Source organism: Lampetra fluviatilis, unplaced genomic scaffold (genome assembly GCF_964198595.1).
Source record: "Lampetra fluviatilis unplaced genomic scaffold, kcLamFluv1.1 SCAFFOLD_172, whole genome shotgun sequence".
Taxonomy (NCBI): domain Eukaryota; kingdom Metazoa; phylum Chordata; class Hyperoartia; order Petromyzontiformes; family Petromyzontidae; genus Lampetra; species Lampetra fluviatilis.
Window position 1 is genome coordinate 87829 of NW_027621140.1, and position 26172 is coordinate 114000.

At 57.8% G+C, this 26172-nt stretch overlaps 1 protein-coding gene and 1 long non-coding RNA gene across 2 annotated transcripts; both read left to right on the forward strand.

Annotated features, from left to right (window-relative positions):
• The first annotated feature begins 860 nt into the window (after positions 1-860).
• Positions 861-11290, forward strand: LOC144954839 (uncharacterized). The gene is made up of 3 exons (XR_013641398.1): positions 861-1040; positions 2688-2805; positions 11104-11290. It is a non-coding gene; the product is annotated as an uncharacterized LOC144954839 (long non-coding RNA).
• A 1067-nt stretch (positions 11291-12357) lies between these two features.
• LOC144954838 (uncharacterized) lies at positions 12358-24295 on the forward strand. The gene is made up of 5 exons (XM_078885240.1): positions 12358-12578; positions 16704-16849; positions 19844-20189; positions 22043-22242; positions 24069-24295. Exons 1-5 carry the CDS (start codon positions 12548-12550, stop codon positions 24255-24257), a joined length of 912 nt encoding a protein of 303 aa, XP_078741366.1. The 5' UTR covers positions 12358-12547; the 3' UTR covers positions 24258-24295.
• Positions 24296-26172: the final 1877 nt, after the last annotated feature.

A 26172-nucleotide genomic window follows, 5' to 3' on the forward strand; every position in this document is an offset into this window, starting at 1 on the left:
CGCCCACCAAGTGGTGCTGGATGACGTCACGCGGCAAGTGTGTTGTAAGAAAAGAAACACGCGGAAGCTCCGCCCACCAACTGCTACTGGATGACGTCACGCGGCAGGTGTGTTGTAAAAAACAGAACTACGCGGAAGCTCCTCCCACCAGGTGGCGCTGGATGACGTCACGCGGCAGGTGCGTTGTAAGAAAAGAAACACGCGGAAGCTTCCTCCTGACCGATCGCCTTAGAGAGACACAGAGACACAGAGAGACAGAGAGACACAGACAGAGAGACAGACAGAGAGACACAGACAGAGAGACACAGAGACAGAGAGACACAGAGGGAGACACAGAGAGACAGTGAGACACAGAGACAGAGAGACACAGAGACACAGAGAGACAGAGAGACACAGACAGAGAGACACAGATACAGAGAGACACAGAGACACAGATACAGAGAGACACAGAGACACAGAGAGACACAGACAGAGAGACACAGAGAGAGACACAGACAGAGAGACACACATAGAGAGACACACAGAGAGTGAGACAGACAGATAGACAGACAGAGAGACACAGAGAGACACACAGAGACAGACACAGAGAGACACACACAGAGACACAGAGACAGAGAGAGACACACAGAGAGACACACACAGAAAGACAGACAGAGAGACACAGACAGACAGAGACACAGAGAGACACAGACAGAGAGACACACAGAGAGAGACACAGACAGAGAGACACACAGACAGACAGAGACACAGAGAGACACAGACAGAGAGACACACAAACAGTCAGAGACAGACAGAGAGAGACAGAGTGTGTCACTGTGTGTGTCACTGTGTGTCTCTTAGCCGGTGGATCTGTGTTGGGGGGAGTGGGGGGGGGGTCGACTCCTTCATGAGGGGGTCACTCTCCACCCACCACCCCGTCCACCCCCTCCACCACAACCACCACCACAACAACCACAACCACCACCACAACCACAACCTCCTCCACCTCATCGTCCTCGTTCTTGTCGTGGCTGGCGTGAGCGCTGACGGCCTGAGGCAAGGTGAGTGGTGAGGTGTGGTGAGTGGATGAGTGGGTGGGTGGGTGAGTGGGTGGGTGGGTGAGTGGATGAGTGGGTGGGTGGGTGGGTGAGTGGGTGGGTGGGTGAGTGGGTGAGTGGGTGGGTGGGTGAGTGGGTGAGTGGGTGAGGTGTGGTGAGTGGGTGGGTGGGTGGGTGGGTGAGTGGGTGGGTGGGTGGGTGGGTGAGTGGGTGAGTGGGTGAGGTGTGGTGAGTGGGTGGGTGGGTGGGTGAGTGGGTGGGTGGGTGAGTGGGTGGGTGGGTGAGTGGGTGGGTGAGTGAGTGGGTGGGTGGGTGGGTGAGTGGGTGAGTGGGTGGGTGGGTGGGTGAGTGGGTGGGTGAGTGAGTGGGTGGGTGGGTGAGTGGGTGGGTGAGTGGGTGGGTGAGTGGGTGGGTGAGTGGGTGAGTGGGTGGGTGGGTGAGTGAGTGGGTGAGTGGGTGAGTGGGTGAGTGGGTGGGTGAGTGGGTGAGTGGGTGGGTGAGTGGGTGAGTGGGTGAGTGGGTGAGGTGTGGTGAGTGGGTGGGTGGGTGGGTGAGTGGGTGGGTGGGTGAGTGGGTGGGTGAATGAGTGGGTGAGTGGGTGGGTGGGTGAGTGGGTGGGTGGGTGAGTGGGTGAGTGGGTGGGTGGGTGGGTGAGTGAGTGGGTGAGTGGGTGGGTGAGTGGGTGGGTGAGTGGGTGAGTGGGTGGGTGGGTGAGTGGGTGGGTGGGTGAGTGGGTGGGTGGGTGGGTGAGTGGTGAGGTGAGGTGTGGTGAGTGAGTGGATGAGTGAGTGGGTGAGTGAGTGAGTGGGTGAGTGAGTGAGTGGGTGAGTGGGTGGGTGGGTGGGTGAGTGAGTGAGTGAGTGAGTGGGTGAGTGGGTGGGTGGGTGGGTGAGTGAGTGAGTGGGTGAGTGAGTGAGTGAGTGAGTGAGTGAGTGGGTGGGTGAGTGAGTGGGGTGGGTGACTGGGTGAGTGAGTGGGTGAATGAGTGGGTGGGTGAGTGGGTGAGTGAGTGGGTGAGTGACTGGGTGAGTGAGTGAGTGAGTGACTGGGTAAGTGAGTGAATGAGTGAGTGGGTGGGTGAGTGGGTGAGTGAGTGAGTGAGTGGGTGGGTGAGTGAGTGGGTGGGTGGGTGAGTGAGTGGGTGGGTGAGTGTGTGGGTGAGTGGGTGAGTGGGTGAGTAAGTGAGTGGGTGGGTGAGTGTGTGGGTGAGTGGGTGGGTGAGTGGGTGAGTGACTGGGTGAGTGGGTGGGTGAGTGGGTGAGTGGGTGGGTGAGTGTGTGGGTGAGTGGGTGAGTGGGTGAGTCAGTGGGTGGGTGAATTAATGAGTGAGTGGGTGGGTGAATGAATGAGTGAGTGGGTGAGTGGGTGGGTGAGTGAGTGGGTGGGTGAGTGGGTGGGTGAGTGGGTGGGTGAGCAGGTGGGTGGGTGAGTGGGTGGGTGAGAGAGTGAGTGAGTGGGCGAGTGAGTGACTGGGTGAGTGACTGGGTGAGTGACTGGGTGAGTGACTGGGTGAGTGGGTGAGCGACTGGGTGGGTGAGTGACTGGATGAGTGAGTGAGCGAGCGAGTGAGTGAGTCGTATTAATGAATCCACGTGTATGTATACTCCACACAGATGGATTCATGAATCTGTGTGTGTGTGCGTGTTGTAGAAACCCTGCCGATGCCAAGCAAGGTGTGGGTGCAGTCTGTGAACTTCTTCCATGAAGTCCACTGGACTCCTGGGGCAGGTACTCCGCCCGGAACGTCGTTCGCCGTCCAGTACCGCGGGTGCGTGCCACGCCTAGGTCCGTTCGGCGTGAAATCTCTCTCGCCCACAAACTCACCCACTCACTCACCCACTCACCTATGTGCATGGGTGAGTGAGTGGGTGGGTGAGTGAGTGGGTGAGTTGGTGGGTGAGTTGGTGGGTGGGTGGGTGGGTGAGTGGGTGAGTGAGTGGGTGAGTTGGTGGGTGACTGGGTGAGTGGGTGGGTGAGTGGGTGGGTGGGTGAGTGAGTGGGTGATTTGGTGGGTGAGTGGGTGAGTGGGTGGGTGGGTGAGTGGGTGGGTGGGTGAGTGAGTGGGTGAGTTGGTGGGTGAGTGGGTGAGTTGGTGGGTGAGTGGGTGAGTGGGTGGGTGAGTGGGTGGGTGGGTGAACGAGTGGGTGATTTGGTGGGTGAGTGGGTGGGTGAGTCAGTAAGTGAGTGGGTGGGTGGGTGAGTGAGTGAGTGGATGAGTGAGTGGGTGGGTGAGTGAGTGGGTGAGTTGGTGGGTAAGTGGGTGAGTGGGTGGGTGAGTGAGTGAGTAAGTGAGTGGGTGGGTGAGTGAGTGGGTGAGTCAGTGGGTGAGTGTGTGAGTGAGTGGGTGAGTAAGTGAGTGGGTGGTTGGGTGGGTGAGTCAGTCAGTGAGTGAGTGTGTGAGTAAGTGAGTAAGTGAGTGAGTCAGTGAGTGAGTGGATGGGTGAGTGACACAGACACAAAACACCACCACAGACTCCCTGACACGTGCCCTTGCCAGCCGGAACAAATCAGCTGACCCAGTTCCATCCTCTCTGCCCTTAGCGAGCCTCAGCGCAAGATGCTAGACCTGCCCAAAGCCAGTCCTCACTCGCTCCAGCCAGGAGATGTTGACTATCTCGCCTGGTCTACAGGAGGTCTGTGTCTCTCTCTCATCATCATCATCACGGTGGCTATGAGATGTTGGCTACCTCGCCTGGTCTACAGGAGGTCTGTGTCTCTCTCATCATCATCATCATCACGGTGGCTATGAGATGTTGGCTACCTCGCCTGGTCTACAGGAGGTCTGTGTCTCTCATCATCATCATCATCACGGTGGCTAGGAGATGTTGACTACCTCGCCTGGTCTACAGGAGGTCGTGGGTTTGATCCCAACCCTAACATCACGGTGGCTATGAGATGTTGACTACCTCGCCTGGTCTACAGGAGGTCTGTGTCTCTCTCTCTCATCATCACGGTGGCTATGAGATGTTGACTACCTCGCCTGGTCTACAGGAGGTCTGTGTCTCTCTCTCTCATCATCACGGTGGCTATGAGATGTTGACTACCTCGCCTGGTCTACAGGAGGTTTGTGTCTCTCTCTCATCATCATCACGGTGGCTAGGAGATGTTGACTACCTCGCCTGGTCGACAGGAGGTCTGTGTCTCTCATCATCATCATCACGGTGGCTATGAGATGTTGACTACCTCGCCTGGTCCACAGGAGGTCTGTGTCTCTCATCATCATCATCACGGTGGCTAGGAGATGTTGACTACCTCGCCTGGTCCACAGGAGGTCTGTGTCTCTCATCATCATCATCATCATCACGGTGGCTAGGAGATGTTGGCTACCTCGCCTGGTCTACAGGAGGTCTGTGTCTCTAATCATCATCATCATCACGGTGGCTATGAGATGTTGACTAACTCGCCTGGTCTACAGGAGGTCTGTGTCTCTCTCATCATCATCATCACCGTGGCTAGGAGATGTTAACTACCTCGCCTGGTCTACAGGAGGTCTGTGTCTCTCTCATCATCATCATCATCATCACGGTGGCTAGGAGATGTTAACTGCCTCGCCTGGTCTACAGGAGGTCTGTGTCTCTCATCATCATCATCACGGTGGCTATTAGATGTTGACTACCTCGCCTGGTCTACAGGAGGTCTGTGTCTCTCTCATCATCATCATCATCACGGTGGCTAGGAGATGTTGACTACCTCGCCTGGTCTACAGGAGGTCTGTGTCTCTCTCATCATCATCATCATCACGGTGGCTAGGAGATGTTGACTACCTCGCCTGGTCTACAGGAGGTCTGTGTCTCTCATCATCATCATCACGGTGGCTATGAGATGTTGACTACCTCGCCTGGTCTACAGGAGGTCTGTGTCTCTCTCATCATCATCATCACGGTGGCTAGGAGATGTTGGCTACCTCGCCTGGTCTACAGGAGGTCTGTGTCTCTCATCATCATGACGGTGGCTATGAGATGTTGACTACCTCGCCTGGTCTACAGGAGGTCTGTGTCTCTCATCATCATGACGGTGGCTAGGAGATGTTAACTAACTCGCCTGGTCTACAGGAGGTCTGTGTCTCTCATCATCATCATCACGGTGGCTATGAGATGTTGACTACCTCACCTGGTATACAGGAGGTCTGTGTCTCTCTCATAATCATCAATTAACGTCCACGTGGTGATGGTGGTGATGGTGGTGATGGTGGTGATGATGGTGATGATGATGGTGATGATGATGGTGGTGATGATGGTGGTAATGGTGATGATGATGGTGGTGTTGGTTGTGATGGTGGTGATGGTCATGATGATGGTGGTGATGGTGATGATGATGGTGATGATGATGATGGTGGTGATGGTGGTGATGGTGGTGATGATGATGGTGGTGTTGGTTGTGATGGTGGTGATGGTGGTGATGGTCATTATGATGGTGGTGATGGTCATGATGATGGTGGTGATGGTGATGATGATGGTGATGATGATGGTGATGATGATGATGGTGGTGATGGTGGTGATGGTGGTGATGATGATGGTGGTGTTGGTTGTGATGGTGGTGATGGTGGTGATGGTCATGATGATGGTGGTGATGGTGATGATGATGGTGATGATGATGGTGGTAATGGTGATGGTGGTGGTGGTGATGGTGGTAATGGTGATGGTGGTGATGATGGTAATGGTGGTGATGGTGGTGATGGTAATGGTGATGATGGTGATGATGGTGATGGTATCAGCCCACGTGCGATGTCCGATCCGCTACGGAGATGCAGCAGCAGCGTTGCAGAGTTCAAACCTCGTGACACGTGGGTCTCTGTGGGTCTCTGTGGGTCTCTGTGGGTCTCTGTGGGTCTCTGTGGGTCTCTGTGGGTCTCTGTGGGTCTCTGTGGGTCTCTGTGGGTCTCTGTGGGTCTGTGTGGGTCTCTGTGAGTCTCTGTGAGTGTGGGTCTCTGTGGGTCTCTGTGGGTCTCTGTGGGTCTCTGTGGGTCTCTGTGGGTCTCTGTGGGTCTCTGTGGGTCTCTGTGGGTCTCTGTGGGTCTCTGTGGGTCTCTGTGGGTCTCTGTGGGTCTCTGTGGGTCTCTGTGGGTCTGTGTGGGTCTCTGTGAGTCTCTGTGAGTGTGGGTCTCTGTGGGTCTCTGTGGGTCTCTGTGGGTCTCTGTGGGTCTCTGTGGGTCTCTGTGGGTCTGTGTGGGTCTCTGTGGGTCTCTGTGGGTCTCTGTGGGTCTCTGTGGGTCTCTGTGGGTCTCTGTGGGTCTCTGTGGGTCTCTGTGGGTCTCTGTGGGTCTCTGTGGGTCTCTGTGGGTCTCTGTGGGTCTCTGTGGGTCTGTGTGGGTCTCTGTGAGTCTCTGTGAGTGTGGGTCTCTGTGGGTCTCTGTGGGTCTCTGTGGGTCTCTGTGGGTCTCTGTGGGTCTCTGTGGGTCTCTGTGGGTCTCTGTGGGTCTCTGTGGGTCTCTGTGGGTCTCTGTGGGTCTCTGTGGGTCTCTGTGGGTCTCTGTGGGTCTCTGTGGGTCTCTGTGGGTCTCTGTGGGTCTGTGTGGGTCTCTGTGAGTCTCTGTGAGTGTGGGTCTCTGTGGGTCTCTGTGGGTCTCTGTGGGTCTCTGTGGGTCTCTGTGGGTCTCTGTGGGTCTCTGTGGGTCTCTGTGGGTCTCTGTGGGTCTCTGTGGGTCTCTGTGGGTCTCTGTGGGTCTCTGTGGGTCTCTGTGGGTCTCTGTGGGTCTCTGTGGGTCTCTGTGGGTCTCTGTGGGTCTCTGTGGGTCTCTGTGGGTCTCTGTGGGTCTCTGTGGGTCTGTGTGGGTCTGTGTGGGTCTCTGTGAGTCTCTGTGAGTGTGGGTCTCTGTGGGTCTCTGTGGGTCTCTGTGGGTCTCTGTGGGTCTCTGTGGGTCTCTGTGGGTCTCTGTGGGTCTCTGTGGGTCTCTGTGGGTCTCTGTGGGTCTCTGTGGGTCTCTGTGGGTCTCTGTGGGTCTCTGTGGGTCTCTGTGGGTCTCTGTGGGTCTCTGTGGGTCTCTGTGGGTCTCTGTGGGTCTCTGTGGGTCTCTGTGGGTCTCTGTGGGTCTCTGTGGGTCTCTGTGGGTCTCTGTGGGTCTCTGTGGGTCTCTGTGGGTCTCTGTGAGTCTCTGTGAGTGTGGGTCTCTGTGGGTCTCTGTGGGTCTCTGTGGGTCTCTGTGGGTCTCTGTGGGTCTCTGTGGGTCTCTGTGGGTCTCTGTGGGTCTCTGTGGGTCTCTGTGGGTCTCTGTGGGTCTCTGTGGGTCTCTGTGGGTCTCTGTGGGTCTCTGTGGGTCTCTGTGGGTCTCTGTGGGTCTCTGTGGGTCTCTGTGGGTCTCTGTGGGTCTCTGTGGGTCTCTGTGGGTCTCTGTGGGTCTCTGTGGGTCTCTGTGGGTCTCTATGAGTCTCTGTGGGTCTCTGTGGGTCTCTGTGGGTCTCTGTGGGTCTCTGTGGGTCTCTATGAGTGTGAGTCTCTGTGGGTCTCTGTGAGTCTCTGTGGATCTCTGTGGGTCTCTGTGGGTCTCTGTGAGTGTGGGTCTCTGTGGGTCTGTGTGGGTCTCTGTGAGTCTCTGTGGGTCTCTGTGGGTCTCTGTGGGTCTCTGTGGGTCTCTGTGGGTCTCTGTGGGTCTCTGTGGGTCTCTGTGGGTCTCTGTGGGTCTCTGTGGGTCTCTATGAGTCTCTGTGGGTCTCTGTGGGTCTCTATGAGTCTCTGTGGGTCTCTGTGGGTCTCTGTGGGTCTCTGTGGGTCTCTGTGGGTCTCTGTGGGTCTCTGTGGGTCTCTATGAGTGTGAGTCTCTGTGGGTCTCTGTGAGTCTCTGTGGATCTCTGTGGGTCTCTGTGGGTCTCTGTGAGTGTGGGTCTCTGTGGGTCTGTGTGGGTCTCTGTGAGTCTCTCTGGGTCTCTGTGGGTCTCTGCGGGTCTCTGTGGGTCTCTGTGGGTCTCTGTGGGTCTCTGTGGGTCTCTGTGGGTCTCTGTGGGTCTCTGTGGGTCTCTGTGGGTCTCTGTGAGTGTGGGTCTCTGTGGGTCTGTGTGGGTCTCTGTGGGTCTCTGTGGGTCTCTGTGGGTCTCTATGAGTGTGAGTCTCTGTGGGTCTCTGTGAGTCTCTGTGGGTCTCTGTGGGTCTCTGTGAGTGTGGGTCTCTGTGGGTCTGTGTGGGTCTCTGTGGGTCTCTGTGGGTCTCTGTGGGTCTCTGTGGGTCTCTATGAGTGTGAGTCTCTGTGGGTCTCTGTGAGTCTCTGTGGGTCTCTGTGGGTCTCTGTGGGTCTCTGTGAGTGTGGGTCTCTGTGGGTCTGTGTGGGTCTCTGTGGGTCTCTGTGGGTCTCTGTGGGTCTCTGTGAGTGTGGGTCTCTGTGGGTCTCTGTGGGTCTCTGTGGGTCTGTGTGGGTCTCTGTGGGTCTCTGTGGGTCTCTGTGGGTCTCTGCGGGTCTCTGTGGGTCTCTGTGGGTCTCTGTGAGTCTCTGTGGGTCTCTGTGAGTCTCTGTGGGTCTCTGTGAGTCTCTGTGGGTCTCTGTGGGTCTCTGTGGGTCTCTGCGGGTCTCTGTGGGTCTCTGTGGGTCTCTGTGAGTCTCTGTGGGTCTCTGTGGGTCTCTGTGAGTCTCTGTGGGTCTCTGTGGGTCTCTGTGAGTCTCTGAGGGTTTCTGTGAGTCTCTGCGGGTCTCTGTGGGTCTCTGTGGGTCTCTGTGGGTCTCTATGAGTATGGGTCTCTGTGGGTCTCTGTGGGTCTCTATGAGTGTGAGTCTCTGTGGGTCTGTGTGGGTCTCTGTGGGTCTCTGTGGGTCTCTGCGGGTCTATGTGGGTCTCTGTGGGTCTCTGTGAGTCTCTGTGGGTCTCTGTGGGTCTCTGTGAGTCTCTGTGGGTCTCTGTGGGTCTCTGTGAGTCTCTGAGGGTCTCTGTGAGTCTCTGCGGGTCTCTGTGGGTCTCTGTGGGTCTCTGTGGGTCTCTATGAGTATGGGTCTCTGTGGGTCTCTGTGGGTCTCTATGAGTATGGGTCTCTGTGGGTCTCTGTGGGTCTATGTGGGTCTCTGTGGGTCTCTGTGAGTCTCTGTGGGTCTCTGTGGGTCTCTGTGGGTCTCTGTGGGTCTCTATGAGTATGGGTCTCTGTGGGTCTCTGTGGGTCTCTGTGAGTCTCTGTGGGTCTCTGTGGGTCTCTGTGGGTCTCTGTGGGTCTCTATGAGTATGGGTCTCTGTGGGTCTCTGTGGGTCTCTGTGGGTCTCTGAGTATGGGTCTCTGTGGGTCTCTATGGGTCTCTGTGGGTCTCTGTGGGTCTCTATGAGTGTGGGTCTCTATGGGTCTCTGTGGGTCTCTGTGGGTCTCTGAGTATGGGTCTCTGTGGGTCTCTGTGGGTCTCTGTGAGTCTCTGTGGGTCTCTGTGGGTCTCTGTGGGTCTCTATGAGTGTGGGTCTCTATGGGTCTCTGTGGGTCTCTATGAGTATGGGTCTCTGTGGTTCTGTATGGGTCTCTATGAGTATGGGTCTCTGTGGGTCTGGGTCTCTGTGGGTCTCTATGAGTATGGGTCTCTGTGGGTCTCTGTGGGTCTCTGTGGGTTTGTATGGGTCTCTGTGGGTCTCTGTGGGTCTCTGTGGGTCTCTGTGTCTCTGTGTGTCTCTGTGTGTCTCTGTGTATCTCTGTGTGTCTCTGTGTGTCTCTGTGGGTCTCTGGTCTCATTCGTGAGTGTCTAGTGAGTGTCTAGTGAGTGTCTAGTGAGTGTCTGGTGAGTGAGTCTTTGTCTCTGTGTGTCTCTGTGTGTCTCTGTGTGTCTCTGTGTGTCTCTGGTCTCATTCGTGAGTGTCTGGTGAGTGAGTCTTTGTCTCTGTGTGTCTCTGTGGGTCTCTGTGGGTCTCTGTGTGTCTCTGTGTGTCTCTGTGTGTCTCTGTGTGTCTCTGGTCTCATTCGTGAGTGTCTGGTGAGTGTCTGGTGAGTGAGTCTTTGTCTCTGTGTGTCTCTGGTCTCGTTCGTGAGTGTCTAGTGAGTGTCTAGTGAGTGTCTAGTGAGTGTCTAGTGAGTGTCTAGTGAGTGAGTCTTTGTCTCTGTGTGTCTCTGGTCTCGTTCGTGAGTGTCTAGTGAGTGTCTGGTGAGTGAGTCTTTGTCTCTGTGGGTCTCTGTGGGTCTCTGTGGGTCTCTGTGTGTCTCTGTGTGTCTCTGTGTGTCTCTGGTCTCGTTAGTGAGTGTCTAGTGAGTGTCTGGTGAGTGTCTGGTGAGTGTCTGGTGAGTGTCTGGTGAGTGTCTAGTGAGTGTCTAGTGAGTGTCTGGTGAGTGTCTGGTGAGTGAGTCTTTGTCTCTGTGTGTCTCTGGTCTCGTTCGTGAGTGTCTAGTGAGTGTCTGGTGAGTGTCTAGTGAGTGTCTAGTGAGTGTCTGGTGAGTGTCTAGTGAGTGTCTGGTGAGTGTCTAGTGAGTGTCTAGTGAGTGTCTGGTGAGTGTCTAGTGAGTGTCTAGTGAGTGTCTGGTGAGTGTCTGGTGAGTGAGTCTTTGTCTCTGTGTGTCTCTGGTCTCGTTCGTGAGTGTCTGGTGAGTGAGTCTTTGTCTCTGTGTGTCTCTGTGGGTCTCTGTGGGTCTCTGTGTGTCTCTGTGGGTCTCTGTGTGTCTCTGGTCTCGTTAGTGAGTGTCTAGTGAGTGTCTAGTGAGTGTCTAGTGAGTGTCTGGTGAGTGAGTCTTTGTCTCTGTGGGTCTCTGTGTGTCTCTGGTCTCGTTAGTGAGTGTCTAGTGAGTGTCTAGTGAGTGTCTGGTGAGTGTCTGGTGAGTGAGTCTTTGTCTCTGTGTGTCTCTGTGGGTCTCTGTGTGTCTCTGTGTGTCTCTGGTCTCATTCGTGAGTGTCTGGTGAGTGAGTCTTTGTCTCTGTGTGTCTCTGTGGGTCTCTGTGGGTCTCTGTGGGTCTCTGTGTGTCTCTGTGTGTCTCTGGTCTCATTCGTGAGTGTCTGGTGAGTGAGTCTTTGTCTCTGTGTGTCTCTGTGGGTCTCTGTGTGTCTCTGTGTGTCTCTGTGTGTCTCTGGTCTCGTTCGTGAGTGTCTGGTGAGTGAGTCTTTGTCTCTGTGTGTCTCTCGTCTCGTTCGTGAGTGTCTAGTGAGTGTCTAGTGAGTGTCTGGTGAGTGAGTCTTTGTCTCTGCCTCAGGGTCTACGAGGGCGCGCCATGGAGAGACATCAAGCACTGCTCCCTCATCAGCCAACATCACCACCAACATCACCACCAACATCACCACCAACATCACCACCAACATCACCACCAACATCACCACCAACATCACCACCAACATCACCACCAACATCACCAAGTCCACCATTTGAGGAGTCTCTCACCAAATGCGTGCTCATCTCCATCACCCACCAACTCACCCACCAACTCACCCACCAACTCACCCACCAACTCACCCACCAACTCACCCACCAACTCACCCACCAACTCACCCACCAACTCACCCACCAACTCACCCACCAACTCACCCACCAACTCAGCCAGCAACTCACCCACCAACTCACCCAACAACTCACCCACCAACTCACCCACCAACTCAGCCACCAACTCACCCACCAACTCACCCACCAACTCACCCACCAACTCACCCACCAACTCACCCACCAACTCACCCACCAACTCACCCACCAACTCAGCCAGCAACTCACCCACCAACTCACCCACCAACTCACCCACCAACTCACCCACCAACTCACCCACCAACTCACCCACCAACTCACCCACCAACTCACCCACCAACTCACCCACCAACTCACCCACCAACTCACCCACCAACTCACCCACCAACTCACCCACCAACTCACCCACCAACTCACCCACCAACTCACCCACCAACTCACCCACCAACTCAGCCAGCAACTCACCCACCAACCCTCCTACCTCATCATCATCGTCAAGGCCAATCTCCACACCCCCCTGCATCACCTCCACCACCACCACCTCCACCACCACCACCTCCTCCACCCCAACCTCCACCCCAACCCCCAACACCTCCATCACCACCTCCACCACCTCCACCTCCAACACCACCACCTCCTCCACCACCTGCACCCCAACCACCACCACCACCTCCTCCACCTCCTCAAACTCCACCACCATCTCCACCACCTGCACCCCAACCACCACCACCACCTCCTCCACCTCCTCAAACTCCACCACCACCTCCACCCCAACCACCACCACCACCACCTCCTCCACCTCCTCAAACTCCACCACCACCTCCACCCCAACCACCACCACCTCCACCACCTCCACCCCCACCTTGTCGTCGTCATCATCGTCATCGTCGTCATCGTCGTCGTCGTCATCGTCATCATCGTCATCATCGTCATCGTCGTCGTCATCGTCGTCGTCATCGTCGTCGTCCTCCCACGTGGAGGGTCTCCAGGAGGGGTGGTGCTGCGATGTGACACAGCAGCTTCTCTACGGCGCCTTCCATGTCAGGGTCAGGGCGGTGGACAACGCCACCACCAACAACGCCACCACCATCAACGCCACCACCAACAACGCCACCACCCTCGACGCCGCCACCACCGCCACTGCCACCACCGCCGCCACCGCTGCGGTGTCACCTTGGAGGGAGATGCAGAGGCCCTTTGACGCTCAGAGAGACAGTGAGTGGCTCGCACAGTCAACCCGCTCAGCCACTCACTCAGCCACTCACTCAGCCACTCAGCCACTCGTTCAGTCAGACACTCGCTCGCTCACTCACCCGCTCAGTCAGCCACTCACTCACTCACTCAGCCACTCGCTCGCTCACTCAGCCACTCACTCACTCAGCCACTCGCTCACTCACTCAGCCACTCACTCAGCCACTTACTCACTCAGTCACTCACTCAGCCACTCGCTCACTCACTCACCCGCTCAGTCAGCCACTCACTCACTCACTCAGCCACTCGCTCGCTCACTCAGTCACTCACTCAGCCACTCGCTCACTCACTCAGCCACTCGCTCACTCACTCAGCCACTCACTCAGCCACTTACTCACTCAGCCACTCACTCAGCCACTCGCTCACTCACTCACCCGCTCAGTCAGCCACTCACTCACTCAGCCACTCGCTCGCTCACTCAGTCACTCACTCACTCAGCCACTCGCTCACTCACTCAGCCACTCACTCAGCCACTCGCTCACTCAGCCACTCAGCCACTCGCTCGCTCACTCAGCCACTCGCTCACTCACTCAGCCACTCCCTCACTCACTCAGCCACTCACTCAGCCACTCGCTCACTCAGCCACTCAGTCACTCGCTCAGCCACTCAGCCACTCGCTCAGTTAGTCACTCGCTCACTCAGCCACTCAGCCACTTGCTCACTCACTCAGCCACTCACTCACTTAGCCACTCGCTCACTCACTCAGCCACTCACTCAGCCACTCAGCCACTCGCTCAGTCAGTCACTCGCTCACTCAGCCACTCAGCCACTTGCTCACTCGCTCAGCCAGTCAGACGCTCGCTCACTCAGTCACTCAGCCACTCACTCAGCCACTCGCTCAGTCACTAACTCACCCACTCAGCCACTCACTCAGCCACTCACTCGCTCACTCAGCCACTCAACCACTCACTCACTCAGCCACTCACTCAGCCACTCAGCCACTTACTCACTCAGCCACTCGCTCAGCCACTCACTCATTCACTCAGCCACTCGCTCAGTCGCTCACTCAGCCACTCACTCACTCAGCCACTCAACCACTCGCTCAGCCACTCACTCAGCCACTCACTCAGTCACTCACTCGCTCACTCAGTCACCCGCTCAGCCACTCGCTCAGCCACTCACTCGCTCACTCACTCAGCCACTCAGCCACTCACTCACTCACTCACTCTTTCACTCAGCCACTCACTCAGTCACTCACTCAGTCACTCGTTCACTCAGCCATTCACTCAGCCACTCACTCAGTCACTCACTCAGTCACTCGTTCACTCAGCCACTCACTCGCTCACTCAGCCACTCACTCAGCCACTCACTCACTCACTCAGCCACTCACTCAGCCACTCACTCGTTCACTCAGCCACTCACTCAGCCACTCACTCGCTCACTCAGCCACTCACTCAGCCACTCACTCGCTCACTCAGCCACTCACTCGCTCACTCAGCCACTCACTCAGCCACTCACTCACTCACTCAGCCACTCACTCAGCCACTCACTCGTTCACTCAGCCACTCACTCGCTCACTCAGCCACTCACTCAGCCACTCACTCACTCACTCAGCCACTCACTCAGCCACTTACTCACTCACTCAGCCACTCACTCAGCCACTCACTCACTCACTCAGCCACTCACTCAGCCACTCACTCGCTCACTCAGCCACTCACTCAGCCACTCACTCACTCACTCAGCCACTCACTCAGCCACTCACTCGCTCACTCAGCCACTCACTCAGCCACTCACTCGCTCACTCAGCCACTCACTCAGCCACTCACTCACTCACTCAGCCACTCACTCAGCCACTCACTCGCTCACTCAGCCACTCACTCAGCCACTCACTCACTCACTCAGCCACTCACTCAGCCACTCACTCGTTCACTCAGCCACTCACTCAGCCACTCACTCACTCACTCAGCCACTCACTCAGCCACTCACTCGTTCACTCAGCCACTCACTCAGCCACTCACTCACTCACTCAGCCACTCACTCAGCCACTCACTCGCTCACTCAGCCACTCACTCAGCCACTCACTCACTCACTCAGCCACTCACTCAGCCACTCACTCGCTCACTCAGCCACTCACTCAGCCACTCACTCGCTCACTCAGCCACTCACTCAGCCACTCACTCGCTCACTCAGCCACTCACTCAGCCACTCGTTCACTCACTCAGCCACTCACTCAGCCACTCACTCACTCACTCAGCCATTCACTCAGCCACTCACTCGCTCACTCAGCCACTCACTCAGCCACTCACTCGCTCACTCAGCCACTCACTCAGCCACTCACTCACTCACTCAGCCACTCACTCAGCCACTCACTCGCTCACTCAGCCACTCACTCAGCCACTCACTCGCTCACTCAGCCACTCACTCAGCCACTCACTCGCTCACTCAGCCACTCACTCAGCCACTCGTTCACTCACTCAGCCACTCACTCAGCCACTCACTCACTCACTCAGCCATTCACTCAGCCACTCACTCGCTCACTCAGCCACTCACTCAGCCACTCAATCGCTCACTCAGCCACTCACTCAGCCACTCACTCGCTCACTCAGCCACTCACTCAGCCACTCACTCACTCACTCAGCTACTCACTCAGCCACTCACTCGCTCACTCAGCCACTCACTCAGCCACTCACTCGCTCACTCAGCCACTCACTCAGCCACTCGTTCACTCACTCAGCCACTCACTCAGACACTCACTCACTCAGCCACTCACTCAGCCACTCACTCAGCCACTCACTCAGCCACTCAGCCACTCGCTCAGTCAGACACTCACTCACTCACTCAGCCACTCGCTCAGTCAGCCACTCGCTCAGTCAGTCACTCGCTCACTCAGTCACTCGCTCAGCCACTCAGCCACTCGCTCAGTCACCCACTCACTCAGCCACTCACTCACTCAGCCACTCACTCACTCAGCCACTCACTCACTCACTCAGCCACTCACTCAGCCACTCAATCGCTCACTCAGCCACTCACTCAGCCACTCACTCACTCACTCAGCCACTCACTCACTCAGCCACTCAATCGCTCACTCAGCCACTCACTCAGCCACTCACTCACTCACTCACTCAGCCACTCACTCACTCACTCAGCCACTCACTCAGCCACTCACTCGCTCACTCAGCCACTCACTCAGCCACTCACTCGCTCACTCAGCCACTCACTCAGCCACTCACTCGCTCACTCAGCCACTCACTCAGCCACTCACTCGCTCACTCAGCCACTCACTCAGCCACTCACTCGCTCACTCAGCCACTCACTCAGCCACTCACTCACTCACTTAGTCACTCACTCAGCTGTTCGCTCACGTAGTGACTCGCTCACTCAGCCACTCATTCACTCAGCCGCTCACTCAGTCACTCGCTCGCTCAGCCGCTCGCTCACTCAGTCAGTTATTTGGTCACTCATCCACTCACTCATCCACTCGCTCGCTCGCTCACTCGCTCTTCTGCTCATCCACCCCCGTGTCTACCCCCCGTGTCTCTCCCCCCGTGTCTCTCCCCCCCCCCCGTGTCTCTCTCCCCGTGTCTCTCCCCCCGTGTCTCTCCCCCCCCCCCCCGTGTCTCTTCCCCCGTGTCTCTCTACCGCCCCCCCCCGTGTCTCTCTCTCCCCGTGTCTCTCCCCCCGTGTCTTCCCCCCCCCCGCCCCCGTTGTCTCTCTCCCCGTGTCTCTCCTCCCCCCCCCCTTGTGTCTCTCCCCCCGTGTCTCTCTACCCCCTCCCCCCGTGTCTCTCCCCCCGTGTCTCTCCCCCCCCCCCGTGTCTCCCCCCCCGTGTCCCCCCCCCCCGTGTCCCCCCCCCTGTGTCTCTCCCCCGTGTCCCCCCCCCCCGTGTCCCCCCCCCCGTGTCCCCCTCCCCCCGTGTCTCTCCCCCCGTGTCTCTCCCCCCCCCCCGTGTCTCCCCCCCGTGTCCCCCCCCCCGTGTCCCCCCCCCTGTGTCTCTCCCCCGTGTCCCCCCCCCCCGTGTCCCCCTCCCTCGTGTCTCTCCCCCCCCCCCGTGTCTCCCCCCCGTGTCCCCCCCCCCCGTGTCCCCCCCCCTGTGTCCCCCCCCCCCGTGCCCTCCCCCCCCCGTGTCCCCCCCCCCGTGCCCCCCCCCAGCCGTGTTGGGAGCCCCCCGGCTGTCCGTGTCTCTGCGTGGGCGTCTCGTGGACGTCGCCTTCTGGAATCCGACCAATCAGAGGGCAGTGTCCCGCCTACGTCACCGGCTACACTCGTGTTGTCACGGAGGTGACGGTGGTGACATTGTGAGTCACTGGGTGGGTGGGTGAGTGAGTGGGTGAGGGGGTGGGTGAGTGGGTGAGTGAGTGGGTGGGTGGGTGGGTGGGTGGGTGAGTGGGTGAGTGGGTGAGTGAGTGGGTGAGTGGGTGGGTGGGTGGGTGAGTGGGTGGGTGGGTGAGTGGGTGAGTGGGTGGGTGGGTGGGTGAGTGAGTGAGTGGGTGGGTGGGTGAGTGAGTGAGTGGGTGGGTGGGTGAGTGGGTGGGTGGGTGAGTGGGTGAGTGGGTGGGTGGGTGGGTGGGTGAGTGAGTGAGTGAGTGGGTGAGTGAGTGGGTGAGTGGGTGGGTGGGTGAGGGGGTGGGTGAGTGAGTGAGTGAGTCGGTGGGTGAGTGGGTGGGTGGATGGGTGAGTGGGTGTGTGGGTGAGTGGGTGGATGGGTGAGTGGATGGGTGAGTGGGTGGGTGGGTGGGTGAGTGAGTGGGTGGGTGGGTGGGTGAGTGAGTGGGTGGGTGGGTGGGTGCGTGGGTGAGTGAGTGGGTGGGTGGGTGGGTGAGTGGGTGGGTGGGTGGGTGGGTGGGTGAGTGAGTGAGTGAGTGAGTGGGTGGGTGAGTGGGTGGGTGGGTGGGTGGGTGGGTGAGTGAGTGAGTGAGTGAGTGGGTGGGTGGGTGAGTGGGTGGGTGGGTGGGTGGGTGAGTGGGTGAGTGAGTGAGTGGGTGGGTGAGTGGGTGGGTGGGTGAGTGAGTGAGTGGGTGGGTGGGTGAGTGGGTGGGTGGGTGGGTGGGTGGGTGGGTGGGTGAGTGAGTGGGTGGGTGAGTGGGTGGGTGGGTGGGTGGGTGGGTGAGTGGGTGGGTGGGTGGGTGAGTGAGTGAGTGAGTGGGTGGGTGAGTGGGTGGGTGGGTGGGTGGGTGGGTGGGTGGGTGAGTGAGTGAGTGGGTGGGTGGGTGAGTGGGTGGGTGGGTGGGTGAGTGGGTGGGTGGGTGGGTGAGTGAGTGAGTGGGTGGGTGGGTGAGTGGGTGGGTGGGTGGGTGGGTGAGTGAGTGAGTGAGTGGGTGGGTGGGTGAGTGAGTGAGTGGGTGGGTGGGTGGGTGGGTGAGCGGGTGGGTGGGTGGGTGGGTGAGCGGGTGAGTGGGTGGGTGGGCGAGTGAGTGAGTGGGTGGGTGGGTGGGTGGGTGAGTGAGTGAGTGGGTGGGTGAGTGAGTGAGTGAGTGGGTGGGTGAGTGAGTGAGTGAGTGGGTGAGTGAGTGAGTGAGTGGGTGGGTGGGTGAGTGAGTGGGTGAGTGAGTGAGTGAGTGGGTGGGTGAGTGAGTGAGTGAGTGGGTGAGTGAGTGAGTGGGTGGATGAGTGAGTGAGTGAGTGGGTGAGTGAGTGAGTGGGTGGATGAGTGAGTGAGTGGGTGGGTGAGTGAGTGAGTGAGTGGGTGGGTGAGTGAGTGAGTGAGTGAGTGGGTGGGTGAGTGAGTGAGTGAGTGAGTGAGTGGGTGGGTGAGTGAGTGGGTGGGTGAGTGAGTGAGTGAGTGGGTGGATGAGTGAGTGAGTGAGTGGGTGGGTGAGTGAGTGAGTGAGTGGGTGGGTGAGTGAGTGAGTGAGTGGGTGGGTGAGTGAGTGAGTGGGTGAGTGAGTGAGTGAGTGGGTGGGTGAGTGAGTGAGTGGGTGAGTGAGTGAGTGAGTGGGTGGGTGAGTGAGTGAGTGGGTGAGTGAGTGAGTGGGTGAGTGAGTGAGTGTGGGGAGTGTTAGTGCAGCGGTTAGCGTCCTGCGCTATGAGCCCGAGTTCGATTCCCGCTCCTCCCCCGTGTCTCTCTCCCCGTGTCTCTCTCTCCCCGTGTCTCTCTCCCCCCGTGTCTCTCTCTCCCCGTGTCTCTCCCCCCCCGTGTCTCTCTCTCCCCGTGTCTCTCTCTCTCCCCGTGTCTCTCTCTCCCCGTGTCTCTCTCTCCCCGTGTCTCTCTCCCCCCGTGTCTCTCTTTCTCCCCGTGTCTCTCTCCCCCCGTGTCTCTCTCCCCGTGTCTCTCTCTCCCCGTGTCTCTCTCCCCCCGTGTCTCTCTCTCCCCGTGTCTCTCTCTCCCCGTGTCTCTCTCTCCCCGTGTCTCTCTCTCTCCCCGTGTCTCTCTCTCCCCGTGTCTCTCTCTCTCCCCGTGTCTCTCTCTCCCCGTGTCTCTCTCTCCCCGTGTCTCTCTCTCTCCCCGTGTCTCTCTCTCCCCGTGTCTCTCTCTCCCCGTGTCTCTCTCTCCCCGTGTCTCTCTCTCTCCCCGTGTCTCTCTCTCCCCGTGTCTCTCTCTCCCCGTGTCTCTCTCTCTCCCCGTGTCTCTCTCTCCCCGTGTCTCTCTCTCTCCCCGTGTCTCTCTCTCCCCGTGTCTCTCTCTCCCCGTGTCTCTCTCTCCCCGTGTCTCTCTCCCCCCGTGTCTCTCTTTCTCCCCGTGTCTCTCTCCCCCCGTGTCTCTCTCCCCGTGTCTCTCTCTCCCCGTGTCTCTCTCCCCCCGTGTCTCTCTCTCCCCGTGTCTCTCTCTCCCCGTGTCTCTCTCCCCCCGTGTCTCTCTTTCTCCCCGTGTCTCTCTCCCCCCGTGTCTCTCTCTCCCCGTGTCTCTCTCCCCCCGTGTCTCTCTTTCTCCCCGTGTCTCTCTCCCCCCGTGTCTCTCTCCCCGTGTCTCTCTCTCCCCGTGTCTCTCTCCCCCCGTGTCTCTCTCTCCCCGTGTCTCTCTCTCCCCGTGTCTCTCTCCCCCCGTGTCTCTCTTTCTCCCCGTGTCTCTCTCCCCCCGTGTCTCTCTCCCCCGTGTCTCTCTCTCCCCGTGTCTCTCTCCCCCCGTGTCTCTCTCTCCCCGTGTCTCTCTCTCCCGTGTCTCTCTCTCACCCGTGTCTCTCTCTCTCCCCGTGTCTCTCTCTCCCCGTGTCTCTCTCTCTCCCCGTGTCTCTCTCTCCCCGTGTCTCTCTCTCCCCGTGTCTTTCTCTCCCCGTGTCTCTCTCTCTCCCCGTGTCTCTCTCTCCCCGTGTCTCTCTCTCCCCGTGTCTCTCTCTCTCCCCGTGTCTCTGCAGGTGCAGCATCATCATCCTCCTCCTCATCATCATCATCATCAGGAGGAGGCAGTGTGCGTCCAGTACGAGACGTCTCAGGATCAGATCACGCTCTCTCCCCTCACCCCCTCCTCCACCTCCTCCTCCACCTCCACCTCCTCCACCTCCAACTCTTCCACCTCCACCACCTCCACCTCCTCCACCTCCTCCACCTCCACCTCCAGCTCCACCTCCTCCACCTCCTCCTCCAGCTCCACGTCTCCTCTGCGCTGCTGCGTCTGGGCCAGAGCCGTGCTGAGAGGATTCCCTCCATCAGCACGGAGCCATCGCCACTGCATCACCATCACCAGCTCCATCAGCACTACGGGTGAGCTACCATCACCACCATCATCACCATCACCACCATCACCATCACTACCATCACCACCATCATCACCATCACCACCACCACCTCCATCAGCACGGAGCCATCGCCACTGCATCACCACCTCCATCAGCACTACGGGTGAGCTACCATCACCACCATCATCACCATCATCACCATCATCATCACTACCATCACCACCATCATCACCATCACCACCATCACCATCACCACTATCAGCACTACAGGTGAGCTACCATCACCACCATCATCACCATCATCACCATCATCACCATCACCACCATCACCATCACCACCACTATCAGCACTACAGGTGAGCTACCATCACCACCATCACCACCATCACCATCACCACCATCGCCACTGCATCACCACCACCATCACCACTACAGGTGATCTACCATCACCACCATCACCATCACCACCATCACTACCATCACTACCATCACTACCACCACTACCATCACCATCACCTCCATCACCACTATAGGTGAGCTACCATCACTACCATCGCCACCATCACCACCATCACCATCACTACCATCACCATCACTACCATCACTACCACCACTACCACCATCACTACCATCACTACCATCACTACCATCGCCACCATCACCACCATCACCATCACTACCATCACCATCACTACCACCACTACCACCATCACTACCATCACTACCATCACTACCATCGCCACCATCACCACCATCACCATCACTACCATCACCATCACTACCACCACTACCACCATCACTACCATCACTACCATCACTACCATCACTACCATCATTACCATCATTACCACCATTACCATGACCATCACTACCACCATCACTACCACCACTACTACCACTACCCCCATCACTACCACCTCCATCACTACCCTGTGTCTCACTGTGTCTCTCCCTGTGTCTCTCTCCCTCCCCGTGTCTCACCGTGTCTCCCTCCCCGTGTCTCCCTCCCCGTGTCTATCTCCCCGTGTCTCCCTCCCCGTGTCTCCCTCCCCGTGTCTTTCTCCCCGTGTCTCCCTCCCCGTGTCTCCCTCCCCGTGTCTCTCTCCCCGTGTCTCCCTCCCCGTGTCTCTCTCCCCGTGTCTCCCTCCCCGTGTCTCCCTACCCGTGTCTCCCTCCCCGTGTCTCCCTCCCCGTGTCTCCCTCCCCGTGTCTCCCTCCCCGTGTCTCCCTCCCCGTGTCTCCCTCCCCGTGTCTCCCTCCCCGTGTCTATCTCCCCGTGTCTCCCTCCCCGTGTCTCCCTCCCCGTGTCTCTCTCCCCGTGTCTCCCTCCCCGTGTCTCCCTACCCGTGTCTCCCTACCCGTGTCTCCCTACCCGTGTCTCCCTCCCCGTGTCTCCCTCCCCGTGTCTCCCTCCCCGTGTCTCCCTCCCCGTGTCTCCCTCCCCGTGTCTCACCGTGTCTCACCGTGTCTCTCCCTCCCCGTGTCTCTCCCTGCCCGTGTCTCTCTCTCCCCGTCTCTCCCTGCCTGCGTCTCACCGTGTCTCACCGTGTCTCACCGTGTCTCCCTCCCCGTGTCTCTCTCTCCCCGTGTCTCTCTCTCCCCGTCTCTCCCTGCCCGTGTCTCACCGTGTCTCCCTCCCCGTGTCTCACCGTGTCCCTCCCTGCCCGTGTCTCACTGTGTCTCCCCGTGTCTCTCTCTCCCCGTGTCTCTCTCTCCCCGTGTCTCTCTCTCCCCGTCTCTCCCTGCCCGTGTCTCACCGTGTCTCCCTCCCCGTGTCTCTCTCTCCCCGTGTCTCTCTCTCCCCGTGTCTCTCTCTCCCCGTGTCTCTCTCTCCCGTGTCTCTCTCTCCCCGTGTCTCTCCCTCCCCGTGTCTCCCAGACGCAGCGCCCCGTGTCTCCGCGTCTGCGCTGCTCGGTGTCTTCTTGCTCTCCGCGCTTGTCTCGTGTCTCTGCTGCGTGGGGCTGGTGGCTCTGTGGTCCCTCTGCCTGCTGGAGACCGCCGGGTTCTCACCACCCTGGATCCTCAGCGACCCACTCCCATCATCCCTCGCCGGGCTCGCCGGGAGTCGGGGGGAGGAGGTGAGGGAGACGCTCACCAGCTCACTCAGTCACTCACTCACTCAGTCACTCACTCAGTCACTCAGTCAGTCACTCATTCACTCACTCACCCACTCACTTATTCCTCACCGACCCACTCCCATCATCGCTCACCAGGCTCGCCGGGAGTCGGGGGGTCACTCATTCACTCACTCAGTCACTTATTCACTCACACACTCACTCATTCAGTCACTCGGTCACTTATTCACTCACTCACTCATTCACTCACTCATTCACTCACTCACTCACTCACTTATCCACTCACTCACTCACCCACTCACTTATTCCTCACCGACCCACTCCCATCATCGCTCACCAGGCTCGCCGGGACTCGGGGGGAGGAGGTGAGGGAGACGCTCATCAGTTCAGTCACCCACTCAGTCAGTCACTCAGTCAGTCACTCACTCAGTCACCCACTCACTCAGTCACTCACTCAGTCACTCAGTCAGTCACTCATTCACTCACTCACCCACTCACTTATTCACTTATTCACTCACTCACTCACACACTCACTCACCCACTCACTCAGTCACCCACTCACTCACTCACCCACTCACCCACCCACCCACTCACTCACCCACCCACCCACTCACCGACTCACTCCCATCATCGCTCGCAGGGCTCGCGGGGACTCGGGGGGAGGAGGTGAGGGAGACGCTCACCAGCTCACTCAGTCACTCACTCACTCGGTCACCCACTCACTCAGTCACTCACTCACTCACTCACCCACTCACCCACCCACTCACCCACTCACCCACCCACTCACCCACTCACCCACCCACTCACCCACTCATGCACCCACTCACTCACTCACCCACTCACCCACTCACCCACCCACTCACCCACTCACCCACCCACTCACCCACTCATGCACCCACTCACTCACTCACCCACTCACCCACCCACTCACCCACCCACTCACCCACTCACCCACCCACTCACCCACTCATGCACCCACTCACTCACTCACCCACTCACCCACCCACTCACCCACTCACCCACCCACTCACCCACTCACCCACCCACTCACCCACTCATGCACCCACTCACTCACTCACTCACTCACCCACTCACCCACCCACTCACCCACCCACTCACCCACCCACTCACCCACTCACCCACCCACTCACCCACTCATGCACCCACTCACTCACTCACTCACCCACTCACCCACCCACTCACCCACTCACCCACCCACTCACCCACTCACCCACCCACTCATGCACCCACTCACTCACTCACCCACTCACTCACTCACCCACTCACCCACCCACTCACTCACTCACCCACTCGCCCTCCTGCTCACTCGGTCACTCACTCACCCACTCAGTCACTCATACTGCTGCTGCTGATGATGGTACTGATGATGATGATGGTACTGATGATGATGATGGTACTGATGATGATGATGGTACTGATGATGATGGTACTGATGATGATGATGGTACTGATGATGATGATGCTACTGATGATGATGATGGTACTGATGATGATGATGATGGTACTGATGATGATGATGCTACTGATGATGATGATGGTACTGATGATGATGATGGTACTGATGATGATGATGATGGTACTGATGATGATGATGCTACTGATGATGATGATGGTACTGATGATGATGATGGTACTGATGATGATGATGCTACTGATGATGATGATGATGGTACTGATGATGATGATGATGGTACTGATGATGATGATGATGGTACTGATGATGATGATGCTACTGATGATGATGATGATGGTACTGATGATGATGATGGTACTGATGATGATGATGATCTCTCTCTGTCCTTCTGTAGGCATGTGCTCTGTTCAGAGCCCCCATCACCACGACCCTGACGATGGCAGATAAAGCTACGCCTGCTGCTGCTGATGATGATGATGCTGCTGATGATGTTGCTGCTGATGATGATGATGCTGCTGATGATGATAGTGGATGCAGTGTCTACCACGTGCTCTCCCGAGACGGTGAACTCAGAGCCTGGTAAAGCGTGAGTGGGTGAGTGAGTGGGTGAGTGAGTGGGTGAGTGGGTGGTTGGGTGAGTGGGTGGGTGGGTGAGTGGGTGGGTGAGTGGGTGGGTGGGTGGGTGAGTGAGTGAGTGAGTGGGTGGGTGGGTGAGTGAGTGGGTGGGTGAGTGAGTGGGTGAGTGAGTGGGTGAGTGAGTGGGTGAGTGGGTGGTTGGGTGAGTGGGTGGGTGGGTGAGTGGGTGGGTGAGTGGGTGGGTGGGTGGGTGAGTGAGTGAGTGGGTGGGTGGGTGAGTGAGTGGGTGGGTGGGTGAGTGAGTGGGTGAGTGAGTGGGTGGGTGAGTGGGTGAGTGGTTGGTTGGGTGAGTGGGTGGGTGGGTGAGTGAGTGAGTGGGTGAGTGAGTGGGTGAGTGAGTGGGTGTGTGAGTGAGTGGGTGAGTGGGTGGGTGGGTGGGTGGGTGAGTGGGTGAGTGGGTGGGTGGGTGGGTGAGTGGTGAGCCATTCCCTGTTCACCTTGGGGTGCGACAGGGATGTCGTCTGGCTCCCACATTATTTAACATTTATTTCGACCACGTAGTTCGTGAAGCCTTCGATGGCTGTACCGGAGAAATTTCCATCTGGTACAGATACAATGGGAGGCTGATCGATGCCCGGGTGCGGTCAAGGGATGGCTGGCTGCCTATTGCTCAACCACGTTGTGTATGCCGATGATCTGGTGATTTCTGCTCACTCAGAGGAGGAGTTGGAGGTGCTGCTGCTGAGACTGGAGCTTTTACCTTACCATCAGCACCACTAAAACTAAGCACCTGCCTGGGTATTTTGTGTCATCAGACACTCCACCCCCCACAACTCCAAATCGGTGATGGGGCAGTTGTGGAGAGAGTGGAGAGTTTCCCATACCTGGGCAGTGTGCTCATGACCGGCTCCGGTTTGACAGCAGAGGTCTCACGCCAAATCAGTCGAGTGGCATTATCTAATCATCGGTTGCGTAACGCTGTGTGGAAGCTACCTGGTCTGTCGCTCCACAGGAAGCTTCAGGTCTTCTCGGCCACAGTCATTCTCTCCCTTCTCTACGCTTGCGAAACGTGGACCCCCCTAGTGGAGCATCTTCGCCGGTTAGAAACATTTAGGCTGGCCTGCCTACGATCCATCCTGGGTTTAACCAGCAGGCTGGATTGTGTGAGGAGCTCACAAATCCTCGAAAGATCTGGACAGTCTCATCGGTGAGCTCCTCCGGCAGGCAAGGCTGCGTTGGCTGGGTCATGTAGCCCGCATGCCCAGCCACCGTGTGCCCAGCCACCGCATGCCTTAACAGCTTTTGTTCGGCCGGATCTAGGGGGCTAAACGGGCGCGGCACGGGCTGGAGAAGAGATGGAGCGATGTGGTACAGGAGGACGTGGAGCTGAGTGGACTTGCCGATGACTGGTACCAGCGGTGTCAAGATCGGCCTCAGTGGAGGAGGCTCGTGAAGGACGCTACTGGGCAGTTGGAGGCAGTCGCCCTCCAACAACAACGGAGGGCGGAGGAGCGACGCTCACAACAACGAGCGGAGCGCCGGGTGTCTAAAGCACAGCGAGTTGGCACAGTAGGGGGCACAGGTGGTGCATCAGCCAGTCATCTCGGTCATCTCAGTCAGTCGACCCGTGGCACCTGCTGGGTCTGTCCCGAGACCTCCTGTCAGCAGCAGAGAGCTGTCAACACTTGACATGGCCTCAAAGTGCATCTATACCGCTAGCACTGCAGTGGTATCGTGGTAGTGATTTAGTGATAGTGGTATAGTGGTAGTGGTATAGTGGTAGTGGTTTAGTGATAGTGGTAGTGATTTAGTGATAGTGGTATAGTGGCAGTGATTTAGTGGTAGTGATGTAGTGATTTAGTGGTATAGTGATAGTGGTGTAGTGATAGTGATGTAGTGATAGTGATGTAGTGATCGTGGTA